General features: G+C 41.5%; 1 protein-coding gene across 1 annotated transcript in view; it reads left to right on the top strand.

The window, feature by feature from the left end:
- Nucleotides 1-25,405, top strand: part of LOC137273665 (E3 ubiquitin-protein ligase UBR4-like) — a 130,487-nt gene that overhangs the window by 59,009 nt on the left and 46,073 nt on the right. The window contains exons 49-79 of the mRNA XM_067806458.1: nt 2,789-2,836; nt 3,557-3,713; nt 4,222-4,292; nt 5,199-5,288; nt 5,623-5,839; nt 6,743-6,953; nt 7,508-7,571; nt 7,812-7,946; nt 8,989-9,154; nt 9,564-9,755; nt 10,322-10,443; nt 11,231-11,339; nt 11,451-11,593; nt 12,217-12,384; nt 12,519-12,575; nt 13,169-13,346; nt 14,288-14,441; nt 15,253-15,349; nt 15,818-15,925; nt 16,778-16,891; nt 17,774-17,893; nt 18,263-18,430; nt 19,134-19,211; nt 19,601-19,648; nt 20,233-20,406; nt 21,371-21,449; nt 22,530-22,724; nt 23,319-23,490; nt 23,728-23,875; nt 24,361-24,446; nt 24,950-25,037. Of these exons, the coding sequence (XP_067662559.1) occupies nt 2,789-2,836; nt 3,557-3,713; nt 4,222-4,292; nt 5,199-5,288; nt 5,623-5,839; nt 6,743-6,953; nt 7,508-7,571; nt 7,812-7,946; nt 8,989-9,154; nt 9,564-9,755; nt 10,322-10,443; nt 11,231-11,339; nt 11,451-11,593; nt 12,217-12,384; nt 12,519-12,575; nt 13,169-13,346; nt 14,288-14,441; nt 15,253-15,349; nt 15,818-15,925; nt 16,778-16,891; nt 17,774-17,893; nt 18,263-18,430; nt 19,134-19,211; nt 19,601-19,648; nt 20,233-20,406; nt 21,371-21,449; nt 22,530-22,724; nt 23,319-23,490; nt 23,728-23,875; nt 24,361-24,446; nt 24,950-25,037 (3,957 nt within the window). The remainder of the gene's footprint in view (nt 1-2,788; nt 2,837-3,556; nt 3,714-4,221; nt 4,293-5,198; nt 5,289-5,622; nt 5,840-6,742; nt 6,954-7,507; nt 7,572-7,811; nt 7,947-8,988; nt 9,155-9,563; nt 9,756-10,321; nt 10,444-11,230; nt 11,340-11,450; nt 11,594-12,216; nt 12,385-12,518; nt 12,576-13,168; nt 13,347-14,287; nt 14,442-15,252; nt 15,350-15,817; nt 15,926-16,777; nt 16,892-17,773; nt 17,894-18,262; nt 18,431-19,133; nt 19,212-19,600; nt 19,649-20,232; nt 20,407-21,370; nt 21,450-22,529; nt 22,725-23,318; nt 23,491-23,727; nt 23,876-24,360; nt 24,447-24,949; nt 25,038-25,405) is intronic.

Raw genomic sequence — 25,405 nt, 5'->3', positions numbered from 1 at the left:
TTTTCAATGTTTTGTACGTGTTGTAAAAAAAAACAAAAAAAAACACTCGGTTTTGTCCGAGTTTCCTCCTGCGTCTCAGGACCGGGGTTCAGATGGTACTGGTTCGGTGACTGGAGTGGAAGGTGCCTTGGGCTCTTCCTTCCCCGCTGGGGTTTGATCGTCCACCAGGTCCGGGCGTGGGTTCTCTTTTTGCCTTGGTCTCGGGCTCGGATGTTGAGGCTATGGACGTCGGGGAGGTTGAGGAGTCCGAGGGAGCTTTCTGCTCTTCGTCGGCCTTGCAGGAAGTGTGTCAAAGTATCACACAGGCTTTTGCCCAGGCCGCAGTTCCAACTAGCCGCCCAGACTAAGCTGAGTTTCACCTGCCGGGTGAGGCGTCTGCTCCTAGGCAACCCTCGCAGACGCAGCTCTGCATTCTCCCTTCCTTGGTGCAGGATGTGATGGATCCCCTCCTTGCCGGTAGCCGCCTGCACTTTGATTTACCAGAGCTTGTTCGGCGCTACCACCTGGGAAATGATTCTCTGTTCCTAGTACCGATTGTGGATGAGTCTGTGTTCACTTCGGTCGCCCTCCAGGAAGGCTCAGCTTCCTCGGGTGCAGCTCCGTCTGCCAAGCAAGGGCGTTTAGGTCCCTCTTTTGCCCAGTCCTATGAGGGGGTCTGTCGGATTGCCATGCAGCAGGTGCTGGTGGTGGTCCACGGGGCTTACCTCTCCCCATTACAGAGGTCAGCCCTGGAGACAGCAGAGAACTGTGGGGATTCCCCGAATGTAGGTCTCTTACGTCAGCTGTCCGAAGTGCAGGCCCACCTGACGTGCAACTCATTGAGATCAGCGGCGACTCGTTGAGATCGGCGGCATCTACGGTGATGTGCGCAGTTATGGGGATGCCCAAGCTGTGGCTGTCGATGTCTCGTTACTCGGCAGCGACACAGCAGACCTTGCTGGCCCTTCCATTTTGGCTGGGAGCGACGTTTCCAGGGGCACAGCAGGTCATTCGGGAGGCTGCAGCGGCTGCGACGTCTTGTAAAGACTCAAAGGCTTTGCTGGAGCAGCCGCGGGTTTCTCGCCCCCACGCTGCCATAGCGAGCTCTTCCATCTCAAGGTCTATATCAAGCGAACACAAGGGATCTGTATGGGTACCCATCTGTTCTGCCGTTACGGAGGTGGGAGGCTGGGTTGCCGTCTAGAGGAAAATAAACAAACAGACCCTATCCCGCTGGTTAGTTCCGGTCATCTGTGCTGCTTACCAGGCTAAGGGCAAGCCTTCCCTTGAGGGGTTGCAGGCTCACTCGATCAGGGCAGTCACCGCTTCCAAAGCATTCACGTCGGCACTGCCCATTGAAGAGATTTGCTCTGCTGCTATTTGGGGCAGGCTTAGCATGTTTATCAAGCATTACCAGTTTCATACACACGCAAGTGAGAGAGCGTGCTTTGGTTGTACTGTTCTCTCCAGTGGACAGTGTCCTGCCACCCTGGCCAAGTGAGTCTTGGTTGATTGTCAGTTGATGCTGCTGATTACTGCGTACAAGTGCATGTCTCCACTGTTGACGTTTCCCACGACTGAGATCTCGTACGATTTGTTGTCAGTCTTTAGTTTCCCCCTTATGGTGCACTCTATGGAAATCACAATGTGGTTGGGGCTATGTTTGCACTTTTTACAGTGCTATATATATCATGCTTAGCTCTGAGGTTGGTTATTGGTGCGGTTGCTCCCTGTCAGTTCTCTCCCATAATACCTCTCACGGAAACTCATCGTGAGTACACAGGTGAAAATTTTTGCGTGAGTTAATTTTCGTAATTACTATCGCTATAATTACCTAATGTACCAGAATTCCCTCCTCCCTAGCCTCTGGTCTTTGGGAGTCTGAGTTTATGCATATATGTACCACAAGGAAGATCTCTATGAAAAAGAATTAGACAAACCCGCAGAGGTTTCTAATTCTTTGAAGAGAATCATCCTTGGGGTAGGGCCACCCACCGCCCCACAATTCTGTTCACTGATTTATTCAGCAGAAGGAATGATGATACGGGCTTGGATGCTTACCTGGTTGTGTGCGGCAGAGGGGTGACTCCATGTGGTGAAGGGCCATATAATGAACAAAAAAGACTTTTTGTTTATTGTACAATATTTTATTAAAACATTGATACAACTGTCACGTGAAATATTCGAGCAGCAGAAAGAGCATATATGTACCCCAATTCTCTTCAAAGAATTGGAAACCTCTACAGGTTTGTCTAAATTTCAGTCATCTTGGTAGTAAGATCGATATGTGGTTTGTTGCCCTATGCAAAACAGTTTCAACACTATAACTGTTTTTAGTCTATGATAAGATATGTGAGTTGAATGTGGGTTTTAGTCTATGATGGGATAAGTCTGTTGAATATGGCTCTGATCCACAAATTGTCATAGCACAGAGTTTGGACTTTAGTACATTAATTGTATTGACATTTTGTGGATCAGCCCATTCCTTGCATGTGTAGTGTTTATTTCATGATCATTAGTGCATGGTGAGAAAGTGTGTGTGTATTGGACTTCAGTCTGCTGATATTTAACCATGAGGATTGAAGTAGTAACCCCGTTTGACTTAAGAAGTACCATTTCTCCGGTCACTCACACATATCTAGAGTTGTATCACTGTCTCAGCTATGATCATCTACATCTCCTCAGTATGATCTGTGATAGTCAACACTGTAATTTTGGATGGTTGGTCCCTCATATTAGTCACCTACAGTGGTATGACTTAGATAATGGATAGCTACAATCATATAATATTATGTTTGTTTATTTTCAGATACAAGATGTAGTGGCCATGAGACATGTTGCTTCCAACACTGACCAGGTGAGAAATCATTGATCTGCTGAGTGAAGAGGGTGTGGTAGGCTCTGTGGGCTGCGGCACAGTGCAGAGAGAATTCTGTCACCTAGACATGCAATGATCGGCTGTGTGTAGGCTTTAGATCTAGATTTGATTTTGTTAGTTTCGTGTCTGTCTGGCAGTTCTGACCAGGATCACTTTTGATTTTCCAGTAACATTTAACTGTGATGAATCAGAACTGTTAAGAAGCAAGTGACTCTCGGGGTGTACGAATTGTTAAGTGTGGTTGATTTTAAATGATGTTGGTAAACCTATGTACAACTTTACTTAAGAGGATGATAATCAAGTTAATGAGTTCTGTTTTCATTGTGTATTTTGGACAACATGTATCGATAAACATTCAAGTACGTCAAGTACAGTATTAGGGGAATTCCTGCCCTGCCCTGCCCTGCCCTGCCCTGCCCTGCCCTGCCCTGCCCTGCCCTGCCCTGCCCCACTCTACTCCCACTCCTGATCTAACTTACAAGTGGCAGTACCCTACCCAATATTTTGTCCCACTCTGCCTTGCAATCCCCTTTCCTACACCTTGATCCACCACACAATTTGCTCTGCCCTAAGAGCTGAATTTACTCGAGACAAATCAAGTCTAAGGTTCTGACTACTGCTTCTAAGGAGTACTAGACATCATTGTCTAGAGGACTAGATGATCCTACACAATGTAGATGTGAGTGCCATGTGTTCCAGCAACGCACCACTATGATCCTCTTGTGTGAGGATGGCAGTCTGCGCATCTACATGGCCAACGTGGACAACACCAACTACTGGCTGTCTCCCTATCTTCAGCCACAGAGTCCAATTGCAGCGCTCAAACCAGCCAAAAAGAAGAAGTCCTGCAAATCAGGTCAGTTCCTGTGGTTTAAGCATTTTTTGCTCTCTCCATCAATTTATTGAGGAATTTACGTTTTCAACATCATCTGTGACTGAAGATGGATTATTTGCCTAGAACATCTCTAAATTATTGCATAACTGACCATTTTTATGAAAATTAAGTGTGCACCAACTTTATCCTAACAAGCCATCTGTTGCATGATTCCTAAGTTTTGTTCTTTTTTAGTCTTCTTTATCATGCCATTTTATGTGTACAGTTTGTTAACACTTTCTTATGTACGCAGAATTCCCTTACTTAAATGAACCATTGTCATTTTCCCAAAAAGATGACAGTTTTTTTTAAAATTGTGTCCATGGCAGCCATATTGAAAACTACAGATTTGCCAATACTTTCAAAATGGTTCCTATGGAATATGTTTTTGTAAGTCATGTGTTAGATAATTTGACATTACTGTTGTTATTGTTGTTTTTGTTGTTGTTGTACGCGATTATATTTCGCTACATTCATTGACTGGTTCCAGGACGTCCAGCAGGGGTGGTGACATTCCCTATTGACTTCTTTGAACACTGCCAGCAGACCAATGACATTGAAGTAAGTACAGATTTTACCAGTCTTAGTGGATTTAGTCTCAGTATTATTCAATTCACTGCTTTACAGAGTCTAACAAGCCCAAAGAGAAGGTCACATTAGCTAAACTTTTGAATTGACCAGACAGAACACAGTTAACCAAATTGCAAAACTTGACATTCACACACATCGTTTGAACTTCTACCTCAAAAGCATTTGTACTTTAACAACTACGAATGGTATTTTCTGCACAGTCACTTTATAGTTTACACAGTGAGGACATCATTATTCACAACAGTGAATAAACAGTCTCTGAAAATAGTGTTTTTGTCAGTATTAGAGGATGTCATCTTGAGGAAATATAAGCTAATAATAACCATGTCATCAGAAAGTCCTAAGCGTATATACTGCAAGTCAAATGTCTGGTTTATGCAGATTTTTGGTATTGAGAGATTAGTGTCAGCAACCAAAGAAGAGAAAACTTTGTAAGTCCCACCGAACCCTAAATGGAAGCTATTGTCTGATTGGTTGAATCCATTTGGCTGTCTCTAGGTTGATTGGGAGGTCATAGGTCACTCAAAGGCTAGCTGATGCGACCTTCCACTAGGGTTTGTTAGGGTTTGTCTTGTGAAACGAATAATGCTGAGTTTACTTAGATTGAGACCTCTACCAGTTTGTCGTACCTCAGACAAGGACTGGTTTCACTAACAAGTCTTCTCTCCACTTTTGTTTTAAGTCTGTGTTAAAGTGTGTGAGTAGAGATGGTTGAAGGTCCATCATAGCAATACATTGATGTATAAGGCTAGATGTAGTTCTTGCTAAGTGACCTCATTTGCTTGTATTTTAGATCAAGATAAGTTTATTTGATGTGTTTTTCACACAAATAACTTTAATTATTACATAGCAAATAAATGCAAATCTTGGTTGCAGTTTGCTGGCAATGATGTGCTGCAGGTGTACAATGTCCAACAGGTGAAGCACAGGCTCAACACAACAGGGATGTACATTGCCAGCACCAAGGTAGTACAGCATGATTGTTCTCCTGTTACCTTTAGAATGATGGGACATTATTCATAATGGGGATAATTTACATCATATAATAAGAATGAGGGGGAGGAGGATAAAAAACAGCATGATCATGATGATGATGTATCTGTGTTTTGTAGACCTTTTCTCTCCAAACAGGGTAATTTGACAATTGAATTTTTTAACATTATCTGAACTGAAGTACCTTTTGAGACTTGGATCAGGTTGAAGCTGAAATTATTGTGGTCTTCAGGTCAAGAATATTCATCAAATAGTTTCAACATAGCTCAACATTCCATCTTGACCCCATGGTGCTTTTTGTCTTCAGCCTGCTGGTTTCACAATAGAGTTGAGCAATACCAACAACACCACTGTGATGGTTGGAGTGCGGGTGATGGTTGGGAGTCAGAGCTTAGAGAGAGCACCCTCATACCTGGAAGTGTTTGGACGCACTACCCAGGTAAACGTCAACCGGGCCAGGTGGATCGACATGGCCTTCACACGAGAAGAGTCTCTCACAGCTGACAAGAAGTTCAACCTGTTTGGTGAGTGGCTTGACGTATGTTAGTGTATTTATTCAGGATGGTGAAACCCTATGAGGAAGAGTGTGTGAGTTTGGTTTTACGTCGGTTTTAGCAATAGTCCATCAGTATTCCAGCAATATCATGGTAAGGGACATGAGTATTGGGCTTCACATATTGTACCCATGTGGGGAATCAAGACACCTCTTTACCCATTAGGCTAACCTAATGTGCGGAAGAATGTATAGCCAGCAATCCATGTATTGACTGTTGATTGGGTGGTCATGGTGCTTGACTTTGGTGATCGGATGTCATCATGGCTGAAACCTTTCATCTTGAAGTATGCCATGCTTTTCCTGGTTATTAGTCCAAAGCTGACTATTTACAGATAGCAAGATGCAGGTGAGCTTTTGCTGACATTTTGTGAATTAAGAGTAAGTAGGTCTAAACTTAATATCGCATCAGCATTGTGTCAGTCATATGGAGAGTAAATACTGAAGATGCATGTATGACAGGAAGATCGTTACTGAGATGTCTCAACAAGTGAAATCTTGTGTGGAATTCAAAGTTACTTTTGTTGTTTAATGAGTTCAAATACACAAGTTGGACTCATTCCATAATGATAGAAATCAGTGCACTCATTAACAGTCATTCATTTAAGATTGGACCCAATTACATTATAATGAAATGTGACAGCATTTTTTCATTTGGAACATCAAGCTATCAAATTAAGAATCATATCACTGAAATGTGAATAGGGTTAGACAGTTGACATTGGGTCAACTCACTGTGTGATTTTGAGAAAGCGAATCATTTCTGATTTTGAGCTCTGTTTTGTCAGTTTCTAAACCACTCAGAAACCGTCAATATATTGACATATTTCTAGTGTTATGCCCCACTTGAATCTTCGTCCGTTCTTCTATACAGTTGGCGCCAGTGTGGACCCTGCAGGTGTGACCATGGTAGATTCAATCAAGGTGTATGTCAAGACCAAAGAGGCTTTCGGATGGCCTGAGGAAACTGATGAGTTCCCAGAATCCACTGCTCCGAAGGTCATGGCTGCTGTAGCAGCGGCAAGTGCATCAACTGAAACTGACACAGTACAGAATGTGCCTATGCCTATGACTACAGCAGACAAGTAAGTTAATATGTCAGACCCAACGTGTTCACTTATTCTGGTCAGATCTAGGAGATATCAAGGTAAAGCATCACCAGGGGTGAATCCAGGATTTTATAGAAGGGAACTGCACATAAATCATGAATTCCAAAGGTTAGGGGGAAATGCTCCTCAGGCAAAATTGTTTCAGGTTGAGAAGGTGGTGGATTCATCCCTGATCAGTAACTTTCATTCAGTGGACCCACATGCCTAAAACAATTTCATTGTCAAAGTATTTCCATTTCAACTTAAGGTTGCTTATGTGAGCATGCCTTATCAGGAACATATAGTGCTGCAATACTCTGTGCAGAGCTGTGTCCCTTTTGCTGACCAGACACCTGCAGCCCTGCAGCCCACTTTTGTCCAACAGTTAATATTCTAATTTTTTATCTGGCTTCATGTTATTGGTATTTGACCTCTGTTGATTTTATTTTTCGATGATGGTAAAGGTGTAGAACTGTATTATGTTTAACTTTGAAATATTTTTCACTGCTGCATTAGACCAAAATTGCTATATGTAGTTGCTATTATTTCAGACTTTTGAGTAGTGCACTTGAAGTGTTAGAGGGAGCATTTGCTGCAGGCAAACTTGAAGAAAAGGTGATGAAAGAATTATGTCTTTTTTGACAATCTTTATCAATTTGTAAATGAAATAAAAGAAATGGTACACTTTGGTATATAAAACAGCTTTGTTTTCATTTAAAGGAAAAACTATATGCATCATCACATATACATTTACAGACAAACTCTAAATGTTTTCAAATGACTTGACTGCCACTGCCAATTGACCTGTGCTAATCAGCTTTGCTGTATGCACTGACTGTCTGTGATTATCTTCAGGATCCACAGCGAGACAAGGCCCTGGATCTGTCCACCAGCCTGCTGACTCTCCCCACGCCACCCACAGTACAACAGCACACAAAGTCTCTCCTGGCCTCCCTGTTTGCCAACAAGGCTACCTACCACAACCACAAGGTAAGGTGTCCAAGGCAGCATTTATCTTAGTTAGTGAATGAGTTTAGTTATATGTCATTTTTAGCAATATTTCAGCAATATTATAGCAGAGGACACCAAAAATGATCTTCACACATCATACCCATGTGCTTTGGGGTGGCAAGTGATGCTTTATCCACTAGACTACCCCACCGCCCAGTGCGATTTGCTGAAAGGCACATTCCCCCCTTAGATTGTCTGTACGTGCAAGGAGTGAGTGAGTGAGTTTAGTTTTACGCCGCACTCAGCAATATTCCAGCTATATGGCGGCGGTCTGTAAATAATCGAGTCTGGACCAGACAATCCAGTGATCAACAACATGAGCATCGATCTGCGCAATTGGGAACCGATGACATGTGTCAACCAAGTCAGCAAGCCTGACCACCCGATCCCGTTAGTCGCCTCTTACGACAAGCTGAGTCACCTTTTATGGCAAGCATGGGTTGCTGAAGGCCTATTCTACCCCGGGACCTTCACGGGTCTGTACGTGCAAGGCTTCATGCATGTTTGTCTTAGAGGTAAGGTTAATATTAGTTGAGTCATTTTGGTGTTTGTGGAAGTTTATGTGAATATTCAATAATGAATATGTTAATAAAACTTCAAATGTTGTTTATTTGAATATCAGTTTCAGGATAAGCTGTCAACTGGTGTTTATGGACTAAATTGACTGAAATTATGTACATATGTGCCTGTCCTCAATGAGATCATTCAAGTGCATAAAAAATTTGGACAGATAGACAGTCAGAGAAACAGACAGACAGATAAAAATTGATTAACGAATTAACAAGAGCGAGGTAGGAATACCCAACCCCACCCATGAAGATCCCGATTTGAATTGATCTTCAGTAACCCAGGCTAACAGGATTGGGTTCTCAGACTCACTGACTTTGTCATCATATCCCAATTGCCTAGACTGATGCTTATGATACCAATCACTGGATTGGCATGTCCAGACTCAATGTCCAGCCCACTGTCAAAACGAATGAAAAAATGCCCTCTCATTTACTCAATTATTGTGTTCAAGGACCAGGCTCAGCTTGTCCATGTGATGAAAAGTCTGTCAAAGGAGAGCTCCGATATGGATGTGGAAGCCTTCCAGAGGCTGGTGGTCACAGCTCGCTCAGTTGCCGTCTCACGGCCCGCCAACCTGCTCAAGTTTGCTGAGAAGGGAGGAGACAAGAAGGAAGAGAGTAAGACATTCTGGCATCATTGGTCAGCAGCAGAAAATGCATATATGTACCCCAGGGATGATCTCTATGAAAAAGAGCATATAGTATCCTGATCTTCCATATTCCACAAACATTCCCTTGCGTCAATGTTTGTCAAGATCTTAACTGAGTGATAAACTACATAGATTTACAGGCTTTAGTGTAGTTATGGTTGAAAGGTCAGTCCTTGCCTCAGGATTGTTGTTCATGATATCAGTTACTTGAATGTCTGGCCCAGATAGTGGCACAACACCCCACTACCTTTATACCTGCGATATTGTTGACTGGGGTGTTGAACAACTATCAAACAAGAATTAATCATCAGGGTTAGGGTTAGGGTCAAGACTTTGATAATATTTGATGCAATAACGTTACAATATCCCTTGTTCAGCTATGGAGGTGCAGGACCTGGAGGAGGAGAAGGAAGAGGAGAAGGGAGAGCCCAGTCCCCCTACATCCCTTAAAAGCCATGAACTGGAGCCTAAGGACTACTGCCACTTCACTACACAGCTGGTGGAGACCTTCTGGAAACTACACACAGCCAAACCCACAAACTCCATGCTAGCTCCAGTCTGTCTGCCAGGTGAATCACTAAGAATAGAATTCATGTATTATCATGTATCATCATGTATCATGATGTATCATCAGGCATCAGCAAGGCTTTACTTATAACAAGACTTGGGAATAATTATGTTGAGATGGTACCATGGTTACAGGGTAATCCTGTTTCATGTAAGGTCTTTGAATGTTATATAGAAGTGATTCATGTTAAGTGTGAAAGTTATTGATGTCAACCTTTGTAATATGAGGGACACAATGTTTCAGATTGTGTTCTTACTCCTTACAAAAGTTGACATCCATTAGTTTTCACATTTCTTGTATCTTTTTGCATATTTTTATGTAAAGATCATCCCAATTAATTGATATTATGCCATCAAAAGTGTATCATGTTTATAAACATGATTGTCCTCAAGAATAATCATGGCATCATTTATGCACTTAAAGTTGTTTCAAGATGATTTGGTTTTTAAAGTGGGATTCTGAAAAGAATTGTCAGCATTTGTTCAGTGCTTGTCAGTTTTGTTTCATCAATATTAGCAAAACCTTCCTTGCTGTCTGTTTCTTCTAACAATATTTTCCATGTGTCAGGACTGGCCCACGTAGATACAACAGTGGGTGCTGTAGTGGAGATCATCCATGCCTTCACCATCTGTGACCAGGAGGCCGTGAACCTTGCCACCAAACACTACGTTCGACTACTGCTGTCTGCTGTAAGTAATCATGGTGGGAGACACATTTCAGTGCCATGTCATATGGAAAGTATTAAAAAGATAGTTAAGATGGTACTTGTTTCCAGGCTTGACACTCCACAGTACAACACAAGGACTTGAGTCAAAGTCCCTGTGTGTTTTTATAGTTTCATTGTGAATATTTTTATGTATCTTATAGTCGACACCTCGTCTAACGATCTGTACATACGTGATCATTTTGTTTCCAGGGCATAACTCAAAAACAGTTCAATATTTTTCAACAAAAGTTGGTGTCTATATCAAACAGAACTTGGTGCTTTTTAAGGATTTTGAGTATTTGTATTTTTGGGGGGTTTCCATGGAAACTTAGTCTCAAAGGGGAGTGGTATGCTTTGTTTCCAGAGTGTAACTTGTAAAGTGTTCAACATCTTTCTACAAGACATGGCTTTTGGTGTATCAAACAGATCTTGAAGTGGTGCCTTTTGCTATTTGCAGATGTTTTGGCATTTATATTGTTTATAGTTTCCTTGGAAATGAAAATTCAAGTGGGACTTTAAGTAACTGTCACATGATTTGCTCTTTCAAAGTTGTTGGGGCATGAGGTATTTGTCATCTTCTAATGACTCTTGTCTACAAATGTAATACTTTGTAACTAACTCAAGTACGTTTTTGGTGTGTTGATCAGAGAGAGTGTGTTTGCCAGATCAAATTTAAACCTGGTCAGTTACAAAGCCTTAGGGCAGAAATGCTTGTATGTCTGTTTTGTTTTACTGTATTAAGATGTAATATATCATATCATCCTGTTAAGGACCCAGTGGTGAGCTTCGCGTGTCGTCAGGCCCTCATTCGAGTTCTGAGGCCACCACACAGGAGGAGACGGGTGTTCATCCCTTCACCCCCACGATGCAGCTCTCCAGGTGAGTACAGACACAGCAATATCAGTCTTCTATAATCGTCTATAATCAATACCTGTGACTTGATACAACACATTGTTGAAGAAGATTGAAGTGTGTTAGATGATGTTGCAGGTGGCCCTGGCGGTGATGATGACGATGATGATGACCCCAAGCCAGACAAGCCAGACACGCCTCCTCCCACAGGCCCCCAGATCTCCAACCATGTGGAACACCAAGACCAGGACCCAGAAGGGGATGACCAGTTTGATGTGGTGGTCAGTGTTAACATCAGACTGTTTCATTATGGTCAGACTTGGGCAGTATTCTGATATTCTGAACCCTGTTGGCATTTCCCTGTACCATTTGTTGTAAGAACAGACTAATGATCTGATTATTGACCAATAGTAAGAAGTGATGAACAGGATTAGGTGGTCAGGTTAGCCGGCTTGTTCGATGCATGTATCCCAGTTTCGTATGTCATTACTGATGCTGCTGATGTGGGCTGCTGCCATACAGCTAGAATATTGCTAGGAACAGTAGGCCTAGGTAAAATGGTGTTATTGAGGGCAAGATAAATGAACAGCTGGAATAGTCGACTGTCTTGTAAATAGTATGAAATGCTACTTCTTTGCCCTTGAGGATTCCAGTTAGCATTGGTGCAGCCTTACGCTGATCATAACAGACTATTTAGGGGATGGTAGGGTAAGACTTGGTGACTTGTACTGCATGTCTTTATCATTACTGGTTTATTTGAACTAGCTAGTCTATTTTCTACAAGTCACTCTGATTTGGCTGGAATATTGTAGACCCTTAGATGAAGTTTCTTGGTGCATCTGGCCATCTCAAACTACTCAGATACTTGTAGGGACTTTCGCTAATAAATATGTATTATTTCTAGGAAAACAATGAACCGATGGTGTTGGAGCCAGGCGAGGGAAATGCACAGGGCAATCATCTCGCAGGTCTGGAGGCCCTGTATGGGTTTGACAGAAACTTTGAGTTGCCAGCTGATGCTGATGATGAGGCAATGGTGGAACTTGCTATAGCCCTCAGTCTTCAAGAACAGGTGACATGATTCATTTTGTTGTGCTTTGTACAGGCCACAACAGTATAATTGTTTCAGTTTCTGTTGCCCCCTACCAAACGTACAAGCACTTCATGTATTCAGATAGTGTATGTTGAGTGTTGTTCTGGTTTCAGGAGGGTGGAGCTGGTGGTCTTAGCCTACAGAGTCTTGGTTTGGCCAGGCAGGGACAGGTAGGAAGCAGAACTTGCTTGATTCCCTAATGTGACGTTAAAAACATGCAAAATAGAACCTTAGTACTATTTTTCCTCATGCCAGTGGTAAACCAGTATGGTGCACCTTTATGAAGGAACACGTTCAATTTACCTCTATATGGCATCATGTTCTTTTTATTGGGAAGGCGACTATGCTTGTCGTAAGAGGCGACTAACAGGATTGATGGTCAGGCTTGCTGACTTGGTTGGCATGACATCGGTCCACAATTGCGCAGATCGATGCTCATGTTGTTTGTCACTGGATTGTCTGGTCCAGACTTGATCATTTACAGACCGCCACCATATAGCTGGAATATTGCTGAGTGTGACGTAAAACTAAACTCACTCACTCACTTAGTCTTTTGGTCAAGTAAAGTATTATTTGCTGTCCTGAGTTGTGTCCGCTACTTATGCCAGGATCCAGTTTCAAAGTTGACTTGATTCTCAGTTTATCTATACAGATCCTGTGGTCATAGGTTTCACCATGGAGTAATAATGTGCAAGGCATTCTCCTGAAGAAATAAAATTTCGTATGAGACTTTGATGATTCAGAGACAACTTCTTGTCCCCAGAGTGCTTCATCAATCGAGGAAGGCCCACTGTCTGACACAACAGCCTCAGCTCCTGGAAGTGACGATGAGGTTGGGAGTAATGCAGCCACCGAGGGCTCCACTCTTCGCACATCCCCAGCAGAACAGCCTGGCAGTGCTGGATCAGAGAGCGGTGGTAGTGCGGTGGATTCCATATCAGGTTAGCATTGACTCTCTCAGGGGTAGACACAATTGTCCAGACAACCAGTAGTGACAAGTCAGGGTTATGAAGTACATGATTTACTAGTTATCCCCCGTTGCATGTTTAGTGCGAAGTGGTGGATATAGTATTAGGCTCTTTACGTATGAATTGGAATGTCTTAAGAACCATTTGCCCTGTTCTTTTCATATTTGGTACCTAGGTTCATCATAGTAAAAGACAGGTCACAGTCAGGTTTGGTGATCTTTACGTTCATTTCAAGGTCACAAGGGGACTTTTATCTTTTACCCATGTCAGCGGGATATCTCTAGAACCATTCTCAGAATTTTCTTCATATTCAACACCAAACTTATTCTAGGTGACCTCCACTTAATGTTCAAGGCCACGATGACCCTTTGATAATTTGAGCATGTTCACTTGCATGTTACGCTGGTCAACACGATATCTCAAGAACTGGTCAAGAACTGGTCACAGGATTTTCCCAAGCTTGGGAAGGCAAATTTAACTTCATCTTAAACTGCTACCTTCATTTTCATTACTTTTTAAGTTTAATTTGAGAATATGCTGCAGGAGATTATGTCACCTTGGTGACAATGTTATAGTTGCACTCCCAAATTGGATCAGTGTCATCGCATTTTAGAGTTATACAGTCATGGTGGATTCTGTACTAGATACTAGAAATCATACATGTCGACCTTGCCTCCAAACACTATATCCAACTGCTGCTGTTTACTATAACTGTGTACAGAGGTCTCCTTAATAATCAGGCTTAGAACAGCAGTGTAGGTCTTTTAGGTCCAACCAAACTGATTTGGGGATTTTGTTCATTGTCTCCCTATAGGATTGTTGCTCATATTTAGATTGTTACAGGATGTCCTTATGTAGCTGAAAATGCGCTGAGTGTTTCATTAGCGTTGATATTTATGTTGTTTCTATTGCAGTAAGTGGACGGAGCAGTGCATATGGGTATTCAGCCCCTGAAGGAGGGGCTACAGCCCGTAGTGAGACAAGCAGTGTTGGAGGTGGACCCTCGGGATCCATGCATCATGAGGTGGACGTCATGGAAACAGATGCGGATTATGATGCTAGTTGCAGGTCAGTGAGAGTGCTGCTTGTGCTGCACATTGTTTTGCTAGTAGACTTTAACCCATGAAGATCTTGGTTACACTTCATCTTCAGCTACCTAAGCAACTTAACGGGATCAGATGGTCTGGCTTGCTGACTTGGTTTACATACTCCATTGTATATTTGCATAGATCAGTAATCACTGGATTGTCTGGACTGTGTTATTCACAGGCCACTGCCATGTAGCTGGAATATTGCTGAGTGCAGCGTAAAACTAAACTCACTCACTCACTTACAGACAGTGATGTTCAACTGTATTGCTGAGTAGATGAACATCAAGTCTGCATCGTCATTGTAGACGGCAGATAATGAATGTTAGCATGTGAAATGTTTGTCATCAGTGAAACTAAGTTACTTCAATTCAACTGATGAACAAGATGTTCATATTCATATTAAGATGCAACAATTTAGATGTAAATTTGATAAAGTTACTGCATATTAGATTACACACACCCCAAGAAAAGAAGATGAAAAGAGGATTGGCTGTGAAGGTTGACATTATAACCGGTGGCATTAAAACCATAGTAATGAATATGTAAGTAGTTAAACACGTTCCAGAGTATGACATCTGCTGCTCCTGTCTGTTTTCCGTGCCATAGGGTAGCCTTGTGGTCAAAGTGTTTGCTCATCACACAGAAGACCCGGGTTCGATTCCTGACAATGATAATGTTCAGTGTGTGAAGTCCATTTCTGGTGCTCCCTGCCGTGATATTGCTGGAATGTTGCAAAATCGTCATAAACCTCACTCAATTCTCTTATTTGTGTGTCTGCATGTTGTTAGACTGCACAGTCTGAGACTGCAGCTGTTGGAAAGACTCCTGCAGTACCTACCTGAGATCAGAGATGTTGGTGGAGTTCGAGCAATCCCATTCATGCAGGTACGCACAGCCTTTTTGCTTTTCATCTTGATTGAAAGTCATATTAAGTTTTATGAACATATTCATGTGATATTCCTTCTCAACAAAGTCTGCTTGAGAAAGCATGCAGGGGAGCATAAATACAGTCAAGTCTTGTTAATCCGATATCATCTGTTGCATCATATTGTCGGAATAACAAGGGTGTCAGACTAAATAAATGAGACTAAATTATGTTTATTCAATTTGTTACAAAAGCGTCGGATAAAGCCAATTGTCAGATAAACGGAAGTGGGATTAACAAAACTTGACTGTTTAAAGATATTATGCCATTAATGAACTGTAATATTGTCGACTATGAAATCACAGGTTTCTGTCATGTTGGTGGAATATTGCTGAGTATCACATTAACCTACTAGAAACAAAAGTTTATGATGTACCTAGTAATTTGGAAGTGTGACATACTATAGCATGTACATTGTGTTTTGTCAGGTGTTGCTGATGCTGACATCTGACCTGGACAATGAGGAAGATAAGGACCGAGCTGCCCTGGACAACTTGCTGACCATCATACTGAAGGAACTGGACCTTTCTGGACAGGTAAGTCACACTTTACCGAGAAATTGCATTGACACTTTGTCAGTGTTGAAATTAGCATGGCAGCCTAGGAGTATCCCAAGAATCGTGATAAGTTCATCATCAGATTTTCATCCAGTTGTTTGATTTTCATTCAGATGTGTGAGAAATTCAATTTTATAATTGTAAAGCAAGTAGTTCAGCTCATATCACTGTGCATATCTCAAGTTTCAAAGGATAATATGCATGAAGGGTTATTGTTTAAGTAGGACTAGGAACATGGTGTATTTCAGGAGCTACTTTGATTTTCATGGCTGTGTAGGAACAATCATATTACTGTGATTCCATCACCCTTCACAACTGTGTGGTGACATTTAACATGCTCAAAGTAGGGGACATGTGTGGTCCTTGTAGTCAGTGTCAGTGTATATCAGGGAATACAACCTTACGAGGGACTGATAAAACCCCATATTTCCCCGAGACATGGTGTGATAACGCGTTTATCTAGCAAAATGTATTTGCTAAATCATATGTAATCTAATTGAGTTGTTATGGCAAAACGTTTCCTTGCTGTCATGTGGACACCAGCTGATCAATTGACCTCAATGCAGCACACGTTACTGAAGGCTTGGCGATGCACTCTGTTCTCACTGGTCACTGAGGCGTGGCGGGATAATATGACTTTAGTACTCCCTGTTCGTTACAGGTGACAGGTTCAGACAGGTGTACATGGTATTTTATCGGAGTCATGTGAAGCAATCAAAGCTCAACATTCTTGTATGAGAATGCATAAGAAATATTGTTGATGCCGAACCATCTTATTCAATGATATACTGATCACACATCTAAGTCAATCCATATTCCTTGCGGCTTCAGGGCCTGGAGAACATCGAGACTCGAACACGACAGTTTGAGGTCAAGCTGATTCTGCTGAGACTGCTTAGCGTCCTTCTATCTAGAACCCGAGCAGGAACTAAACCATCCAGTGAGGTGAGTCAGGTGTGTGGCATCAAGGGTGTTTTACACAGCGAGTTAGGTGTTTAACATCAGGTGTGTTTTATACAGTTAGTCAGGTGTTCAACATCAAATATGTTTTATATAGTGAATCAGGTGTTTGACATCTGTGTTTTCCATAGTGAGTCATATGTTTGACACCATGGTTTTACATAGAGAGTCAGGTGTTTGACATCGGGGGTGGGGTTGGGTGTTACAACGTGAGTCATGTGTTTGACATCAGGTGCATTTTAAGTAGTGAGTCAGGTGTTTGACATCAGATGTGTTTTACATAGCAAGTTGTGTGTGTCAGGTGCTTAATATCAAGTGTGTATTACAGAACGAGTCAGGTGTTTGACATCAAGTGAGTTTTACATTGTGAGTCAGGTTTTGATAACAAGTGCATTTTAGATAGTGAGTCAGGTGTTTGACATCAGGTGTGTTTTACATAGTGTGTCCTTGTGTTAATTTTTGGCAACTTACTCCTTTTGACAAAATGTAATGAAATTGTTTAGTTTTGTTATTAGGTACATTCCATTTGTTTTGGCCATGTATTGGCCATGCTCTCAAATTCTTTAAAATATACTCTTGGCTTCACCTGATCTTAAGACCTGTGCTGTATTTTGGTGTGTATATCTGCCCTTAAGGTGATGTCACATTTTGTTTCATTCAGGTGATTTTTTGTTTTTTTAGTTTTCATGCAAAAAGTGTTGATTATGAACACTGACATAACTTTTGTTCAGTGGTGATCAACTGAATAAGTGTTGATAAAGTATCCAGTTGAGGTACAGTGTTGTGGCATTTCAATATCATTTGTTGATAGCTGTACTTTACTTGATCTGAGGCTTCAATGGTGTTGACATTTTTTTTATTCAACAGTGCCTGTCCTTTGTGAGCAACAGCACAGCAACGTCCCTCCTGTCCAGCGATGCCATTGAGTACTGTATGCAGGTTCTGCGCAACCTCCTGCCCTACTGGAAGAACTACTCCACCCCAGAGGTACATAAATTAGATACCCCTGCAGAGACTTCTGGGTAGAGTGTCAGCACTCGTACCACATTATTTAAATTGACTTTGAGAACGGAATGTTCAACCTGGGCTAGATAACTGTTCATACTTTCAACCACATGTTCCAGTCCATGTGTTTCTGAAGACAAATTTGCCTGCATGTTAAAAACTCTATGTGATAACAAGAGTAGTTCACCCAAACATTGCATTTATACCTGGTTTCTATGGCTGCTTCTTTGAGTGAAATTACACCTGAAACACATTGATAATAGGAAGAAAGACATCGTGTGTCAAAGAGCATATTACCTGAGTGTTGGAACAAAAAATGGGTTATGTGAATGTTGTTTCTGTCTTTTGTAGGAGGAGGGTAACACTACCCCTGGTCAGCTGTTGAAGCCACACCCCAACTGCCCACCCCCTGACATGTCACCCTTCTTCTTGCGCCAGTATGTCAAGGGTCATGCTAATGATGTCTTCGAGGACTACCCTCAGTTGCTGACAGAGATGGTGCTCCGACTGCCATACCAGGTGACAAGACGTCATCAGTGTCAACTGATTGAAAGAAAACCAAGTTCTATAGGCAGTCAACTTCTTTATTGTTGACTACTTTATTATAGAACTAGGTTTCCTTCACCTATACAACTTCTTAATGCCTCTCCATAATATAGGTCCTCGGTGCTCCAGGCATCTTTCTGACTGATAAGATGGCTAGGAAAGTGAGGGATGTTTCTGCCTCAAGGTAGGATTAAAAAATGAGGACCAACTGTGCCAAAAACTCAGATCCAAGCACATGAAAGAATATTTATAACTGAAATCTCAGGGGCAGTGGTTTAGATTAGCTGTTATAGCATTTGCTTGCCATGCTGAATGTTTAGGTTCAGTTCCCCACATGAGCACAAAGTGTGAAACCTATTTCAGGTGTTCCCTCCAAGATACAGCTGGAATATGTTTCTTATAGTGCAAAACCTAACTCTTTCACTCACCCACTCTGACATATCAATGTGTTTGATCAGAGCCTTGATGCCCTTTGCTCTTTATTGACAGATACAAAACCTAGTTGTATATTGCTGTATAAAGAATATGAGTCTAGAAGTTGCAGTAAATTAAGTACTTGAAATCCAATGACACGTCTTTCATATGAGACCTGTGGTGTTAAACCATGGACATATGGCGTCATTACATACTGATGTACCTGTGTTTCCTAGTGGTTACACACCTGTCCTTCTTGCAGCTGAAGAAAGTTGCCGATGCAGTACATAATGTGCCCAGTGCCTCCTTCGAACCCCATTGGCATTCAGTGCTGTCAGAGGTAAGTTGAGGTAAGCCATACTCAGGCTTACGATCTTCCATTGTCATTAGTGTGCCTTTAAAGGTAAAAATGAGACAAGATAGTGAGTTTTAAAATCCCCCTTTAAAAGTCTTTGCATTTAGATTCATTTGAAAGGCCACGAAAATATGAAAAGGGCATTGATGAATTGTTACAACTTATTCCTATCTTGAGTATGCATACTTTAAAATGGGATCATTGTGTACTGAAAAATGTTGATATATTGAATATTTCATTTTTTTAATATTTTTTTTCCAAAAAAATCTTTGGCAGCTATGGAAAAGTCCCCTAGCTTTATGAACACTTGAACTGTACAGCACCTTATAATGTGACCTTTGTGTGTAATGACATTATGCCCTGGAATGTTTCAGTACCTGATGACACAGCAGACTCCATTTGTGAAGAGACAAGTGAGGAAGGTACGCTCTGACATACTAATGGCTTTTTGAGGTATTTGTAGAAGCAAGATCTTATTGTTGTGACCATCCAAGGGCCTCACAAGCAGAGAAACAGGACTCTTTAAGTTCCTCCTGACAAAAACTGACGAGACATTTATTGTTTCTTATTTACAAATGTCTTATACTTGCTTGGAACAAATATTAAATTGAAAAGACTGCAAAGAATTATCTAGTGATCATGCAATGTTTGTTTAGTTTTATCAGTCTTGTGTTTTAAGGTCTTCATATACAGTTTGTGATAACCTGAAGTAATAAGTATGAACACTAATTTCTGTGAAGAATCTAGATTTAAACCTGTTGAAGCAGTTTGAAACATAAAGATTGTCTAGACAAGTACATGTGTGAGTATCCAGCGTGTGTTAATATATTTCCTCTTTGGAAAAATGCAATGGCTAGGTCATCTAAGATACAACATGGTGCTGGAAAATAGTGTTCTTTTAACTGTCTTAAAGGCTGTATTAAGCTCCAGGAAATAGATATGGAGCCATGACTCCCAGTTTTTGTAGACTTCGTTGAAACTTGACTGAGTCTCCCTCTTCACCTAGCTGCTGCTGTTCATTTGTGGATCGAAAGAAAAATACCGGCAGCTGCGGGACATGCATGCCATCGAGAGCAACCTCCAATCTGTGGTAGACATCTGTGAGAAGGGCGGACTGGATGTTGGAGCTGACATTATCCCCCATGGTGTCATCCTTCCGTACGACACACTCCTTACTATGGTAAGTCTCCTTGACAGCACTCCTTACTGTGGTAAGTCTCCCTGATGACATACTCCTTACTGTGGTAAGTCTCCCTGATAACATACAGTAAGTCTCCCTAATGAAATACTCCTTACTGTGGTAAGTCTCCCTGATGACATACTCCTTACTGTGGTAAGTCCCCTTGATGACATACTCCTTACTGTGGTAAGTCCCCTTGATGACATACTCCTTACTGTGGTAAGTCCCCTTGATGACATACTCCTTACTGTGGTAAGTCCCCTTGATGACATACTCCTTACTGTGGTAAGTCCCCTTGATGACATACTCCTTACTGTGGTAAGTCCCCTTGATGACATACTCCTTACAATGGTAAGACTCCCTGATGACGTACTGCTTACGATGGTAAGTCTCCCTGATGACATACTGCTTACTCCTTACTGTGGTAAGTCTCTCTGATGACATACTGCTTACTCCTTACTGTGGTAAGTCTCCCTGATGACATACTCCTTACTTTGGTAAGTCTCCCTGATGACATACTGCTTACTGTGGTAAGTCCCCTTGATGACATACTCCTTACTGTGGTAAGTCCCCTTGATGACATACTCCTTACAATGGTAAGTCTCCCTGATGACATACTCCTTACAATGGTAAGTCTCCTTGATGACATACTCCTTACTGTGGTAAGTCTCCATGACTGTGCACTGCTTACTATGGTAAGTGTCCTATACATTGCAATGCTTACCACAGTAGAGAGACTGTTGCCACTTTACCGTTGAGAATGTTTGTGACATTGTGAGAATGTTCTTTGTTCATGTTATTACTTGCCTATGGCTTGGGAAACACTGCTACATTCGAGAGAAGCATATACACCGTATCTTTCAGGAATGAATTGATATGTAGCTATAGCTTGTTTGACTGGCATTTCCTGCCACACAAGCTTCCATTTGCTCAACATCACACAATAACTTCCTATATGTTTCAGATTGAACATCTGAAGGTGGTGTACGAAATTGCATCATCTCGTCCCTGCAACTGGCAGACGTATTGTGAGCAGGCTCAAGGTGAGTCTTGTTAAATTACTATGCTATGTGACATTGAACTTTACAGTCCCAAGGGTCTGTTATGCTACAGGTATCGGTATAGTATTGTAAGTAGCTGCAATACGATACAAATCCCAATATAAGTGTGGCGATACGATACATATAAAGATGCTGAAATGTTTGATTCTAACTACAACTATAAGACAACTCATGAGAAAACCAATTTTAAAATTGTCAAATTCCGCCAGCATTTTTCAATGAGTCTTCGGAAACGAGATAATGAAACATTGATTATCATGGTCCATATGAAGTATCATGTCGGGATATACAACACTGTAGAACTTTGTATCGATTAACTGTAGCAGAGGCCCATGATTTGATGTGTATCGATGAATGGTCATACCACTACTTTACAGACAATATCTCTACAGTCCATCTGAGTCAAAATCTCCTTAATGAATTGCACTCTAACTCAAAAACAATGGAAAAAGAAATTAAAACTCAACATTCCCTCACCATATTTAAATGCCAACTTTGGACATTGCTTCATAAGTTTGGATTTCGGAACACCAAAGTTAGGGGGGAAGTGAGACGTGTTCTCTGTGAAGAGCATCTCTTGTGCGCATCAGAAATAATTACTTACGCACCATACATCAAAAGAGGGAAGAGGGGTTTGAACCTGTTTATCTTGATGAGACTTGGGTGATTGCAAGCCACACTGCATAAACACAGTGGATGTGTTTTTCCTATTTACTTTGGCATTTTTTTGAGTCATTTACGATTATTTGTTTTTGAGTTGGAGTGCAATTCACTGTAGAGATTTTGACTCAAATGGACTGTAATTGTCAGTCTTGAACAACATTCTCTTGCTGTTAATCTGCCATTGGGAACAAATTACAGTCACAACACATTATTGTGTGGACTGTGTAACAAGCTGGAAATTTATTCATATACTTCAGCTACAAACTGGAGATGGACTATTGCCTCAGATATGCAAGTAGCTGACATCATTGCCACAATCTCAATAATGCATTGCAGTTATCTAACTCACCTTTTGAATATCTCTGAAAGTGTTCCACTCTTTGTTGTATTGTTCTTCAGACACTCTCCCTTTCCTGGTAAAGGCCAGCATCTCCCTGGATGAGGGAGTGGCCCCTACCTTACTGCAGCTGCTGCAGTCAGCACTGTGTGGTGTGAAGCCGTCCCCGGCACAGAATGCTGCCAGCTCATCCAGCAGTTCCACAACATCACCTGTCAAGCAGAAGAAGGACAAGAACAAAAACAAGAATGAAGAAGGTGATGCAACCCTGACATGCTTTGTTTTAACCATTTTAACATTTGGTACAAGTTCAATGAGGATTGTGTTTGACTTAGCCTATCCTGTCTGCAGTGGAGTAGCCTTGTGGTTATTGGTGTATGCTCGTTATGCCAAAGTCCAGGGTTTGATACCCCACATAGGTTCAATGTGTGAAGCCCATTTCTGGTATCTACCAGCCAGATATTGCTGTAATATTGCTGAAAGCGGCATAAAACCATAGTCACTATTTCATTGTGTTGGAATGAGCAAGATGAAATGAGGCTAGATGAATATGATTACATGTATCTGGTGGCTGTTGTGATACTGTCTGATCATTGCTACTGAAATGTTAAACAGCAACTAACCAGACACATTTGTATCATTTTTGTTTGAATATTTGACATCTCGATGTGTCAGTTTTAGAAGGCTTATGTAGAGATTTGCAACCTGTGACTCTCTACTTCCCTACTACATAGAGCTCAGATGACATGATCTAGGTGAAACATTTATTCAGCAATAATACACTCCCTCCCTCACTCCACCACTCACTTACTCACTCACTCACTCACTCACTGTTGTTGATGTCCGTGTAGACTGCGAGGAGAGTCAGAAGTTTGATGAAACACTGTGCATCAGCCTGGTGAAGCTGCTCAACCGGGTGCTGGACAAAGGGCTCTTCATCAAGTTCATCAGAACATTCCTCCTGGAGTCCAACTCCAGTGGCAACAGATGGCTGGCCCACAGTCTTGTTCTGCAGATTTACAGGTAATCATAGAGTAGCTAAAAGAAACAAAACATAACCACAGTTCTGTGTGAATTAATATTGCCAGTTCATGCTTCAAATACGGTTTCTTTGTCATTTTAACAGGCAGAATCCTTGCACAAAAACAATACTTGCACAGTCTGACAGAAGAAGGTACCTATATTACATCTTCCTGTTGGGAATATGTGTTTGTTGCTTTGTAGTTCATTCATTTGGTCATGATCTCAATCACTGTTCAGGAACACTACGTCTGAGGAACAGGAGACAATCCTGAACATTATGTGGGAACTGTGGACAGAGCTGCCCATCTACGGCAGAAAGGCAGCTCAGTTTGTTGACCTCCTCGGCTACTTTGTGCTCAAGACACCTGACATCCCTGACAAGAGAGTAAGAATGTTGTATTTCCCGACTTGTAATTTGCAGACTTCTCGTGAATGAGGGATTAGGACTAAGTGACCTAAGGATTACATTTTACTCTACAGAGTTGTTTTATGTCATGGTTTTCCCAATCCCAGCCATGTGCCTGTTCAGGACACACATTAACATATTTATGCTTGTTGGAATGTATCAGTCAGGCATTTCTCATAATTTCACAAGTGTACAATGTGTGAAGCCCACATCTGTTGTGATATTACTCTATTATTGCTGAAAGTGACGTAAAACCTTACTCGCTCACTCACTACTCATAATACTGATCACTGGTTTGTCTGGCAAAGACACATTGATGTTCAGGTCATGTAGTTTAGCTGCAATATTGATGTTTGCAGCATTATGAACAAACAATTACTACTTAAGTATTGTTGAAATTGGTAGTGTTAGCTGAACATTGTTCACATATGTGTAGGAGCTTTAAGACAATGGCTACCTTTCAGGTTGGGGAGTACCTTGAGAAAGCAGTGTCTGTGCTCCGGGAACAGAACCAGGTGTTGGCCAACCACCCCAATGCAACCATCTACAAGTGAGTTCAGATCTGTCTGGCACATCCAACAGTAGAAGTGTTTTATTGATTCTGCCCCAAATAGACACATAGAAAGATGAATGAACACTTCATGTTCACAAGATTGTATAATTTAAAAATTTGTTAATGTTATTGAAGAGAGGATACTTCTTCTTTTGGAAATTCTTGAAATTCTTTTAGTTGTATGGTCTTCTACTGTATGGTACTGATCAATAATTGGTTTTATCCTGTTGAACCCATTGTTCATATCTGATCATGTTAGCCACTTGAGGTTTCCAGTTTAGAATTGTTTAGGCAAAACATCAGTGTGAATGATATTTAAGATAAAAAAAGTTTCGTCAAACCAGTTACTCATGTGTACTCTCTTGTCTTCTTTCTCCAAATAGTTAATAAGTGTCGGGTGAATCTGTCCTGCCAGTAATGAAATGGGTCTGGCCCTGTGACATTATTTGCCATGATGTGTGACTGTATCTTAAATCCATGACTGTTACATTGTGTTACAGCATGCTGCAAGGTCTGGTGGACTTCGATGGCTACTACTTGGAAAGTGACCCATGTCTTGTCTGCAACAACCCAGAGGTCCCATATGCTGTGAGTACCTCATGAAGAGATGAAGGAAGTAGCTTTCTTCGGTATTTTTATAGAAACCTATGAGAGTTGTAAGTGTGTTTGAAGTTCATATTCAAAATCTAAACAGCAGTCCATGTACTGCTGTATGATAACCTGTTATGGGGAAATTTGAAGACCAATAATATTGTGTTGTCACAGTTTTTGAGGTTTGTTCTAGAATGTTTCATGTCCAAAGTTTGAATGTCCTCCACACTGCATGCATATAGGTTTGTGGGAATACCAAGGCAGAATAGGTCTCCAGTATGCCATCGTTCTCACACCTGAAGAATACCAAGGTAGAACAAGTGTTCTGTGTTCCATGCATGTGCCCCTGTCAGGTGCCAGGGTAA

The sequence above is a fragment of the Haliotis asinina genome, chromosome 2 (assembly GCF_037392515.1).
Source record: "Haliotis asinina isolate JCU_RB_2024 chromosome 2, JCU_Hal_asi_v2, whole genome shotgun sequence".
NCBI classification, from domain to species: domain Eukaryota; kingdom Metazoa; phylum Mollusca; class Gastropoda; order Lepetellida; family Haliotidae; genus Haliotis; species Haliotis asinina.
The sequence above is the reverse complement of the archived record's forward strand: the minus strand, read 5'-3'. Positions and strand labels throughout refer to the sequence as shown.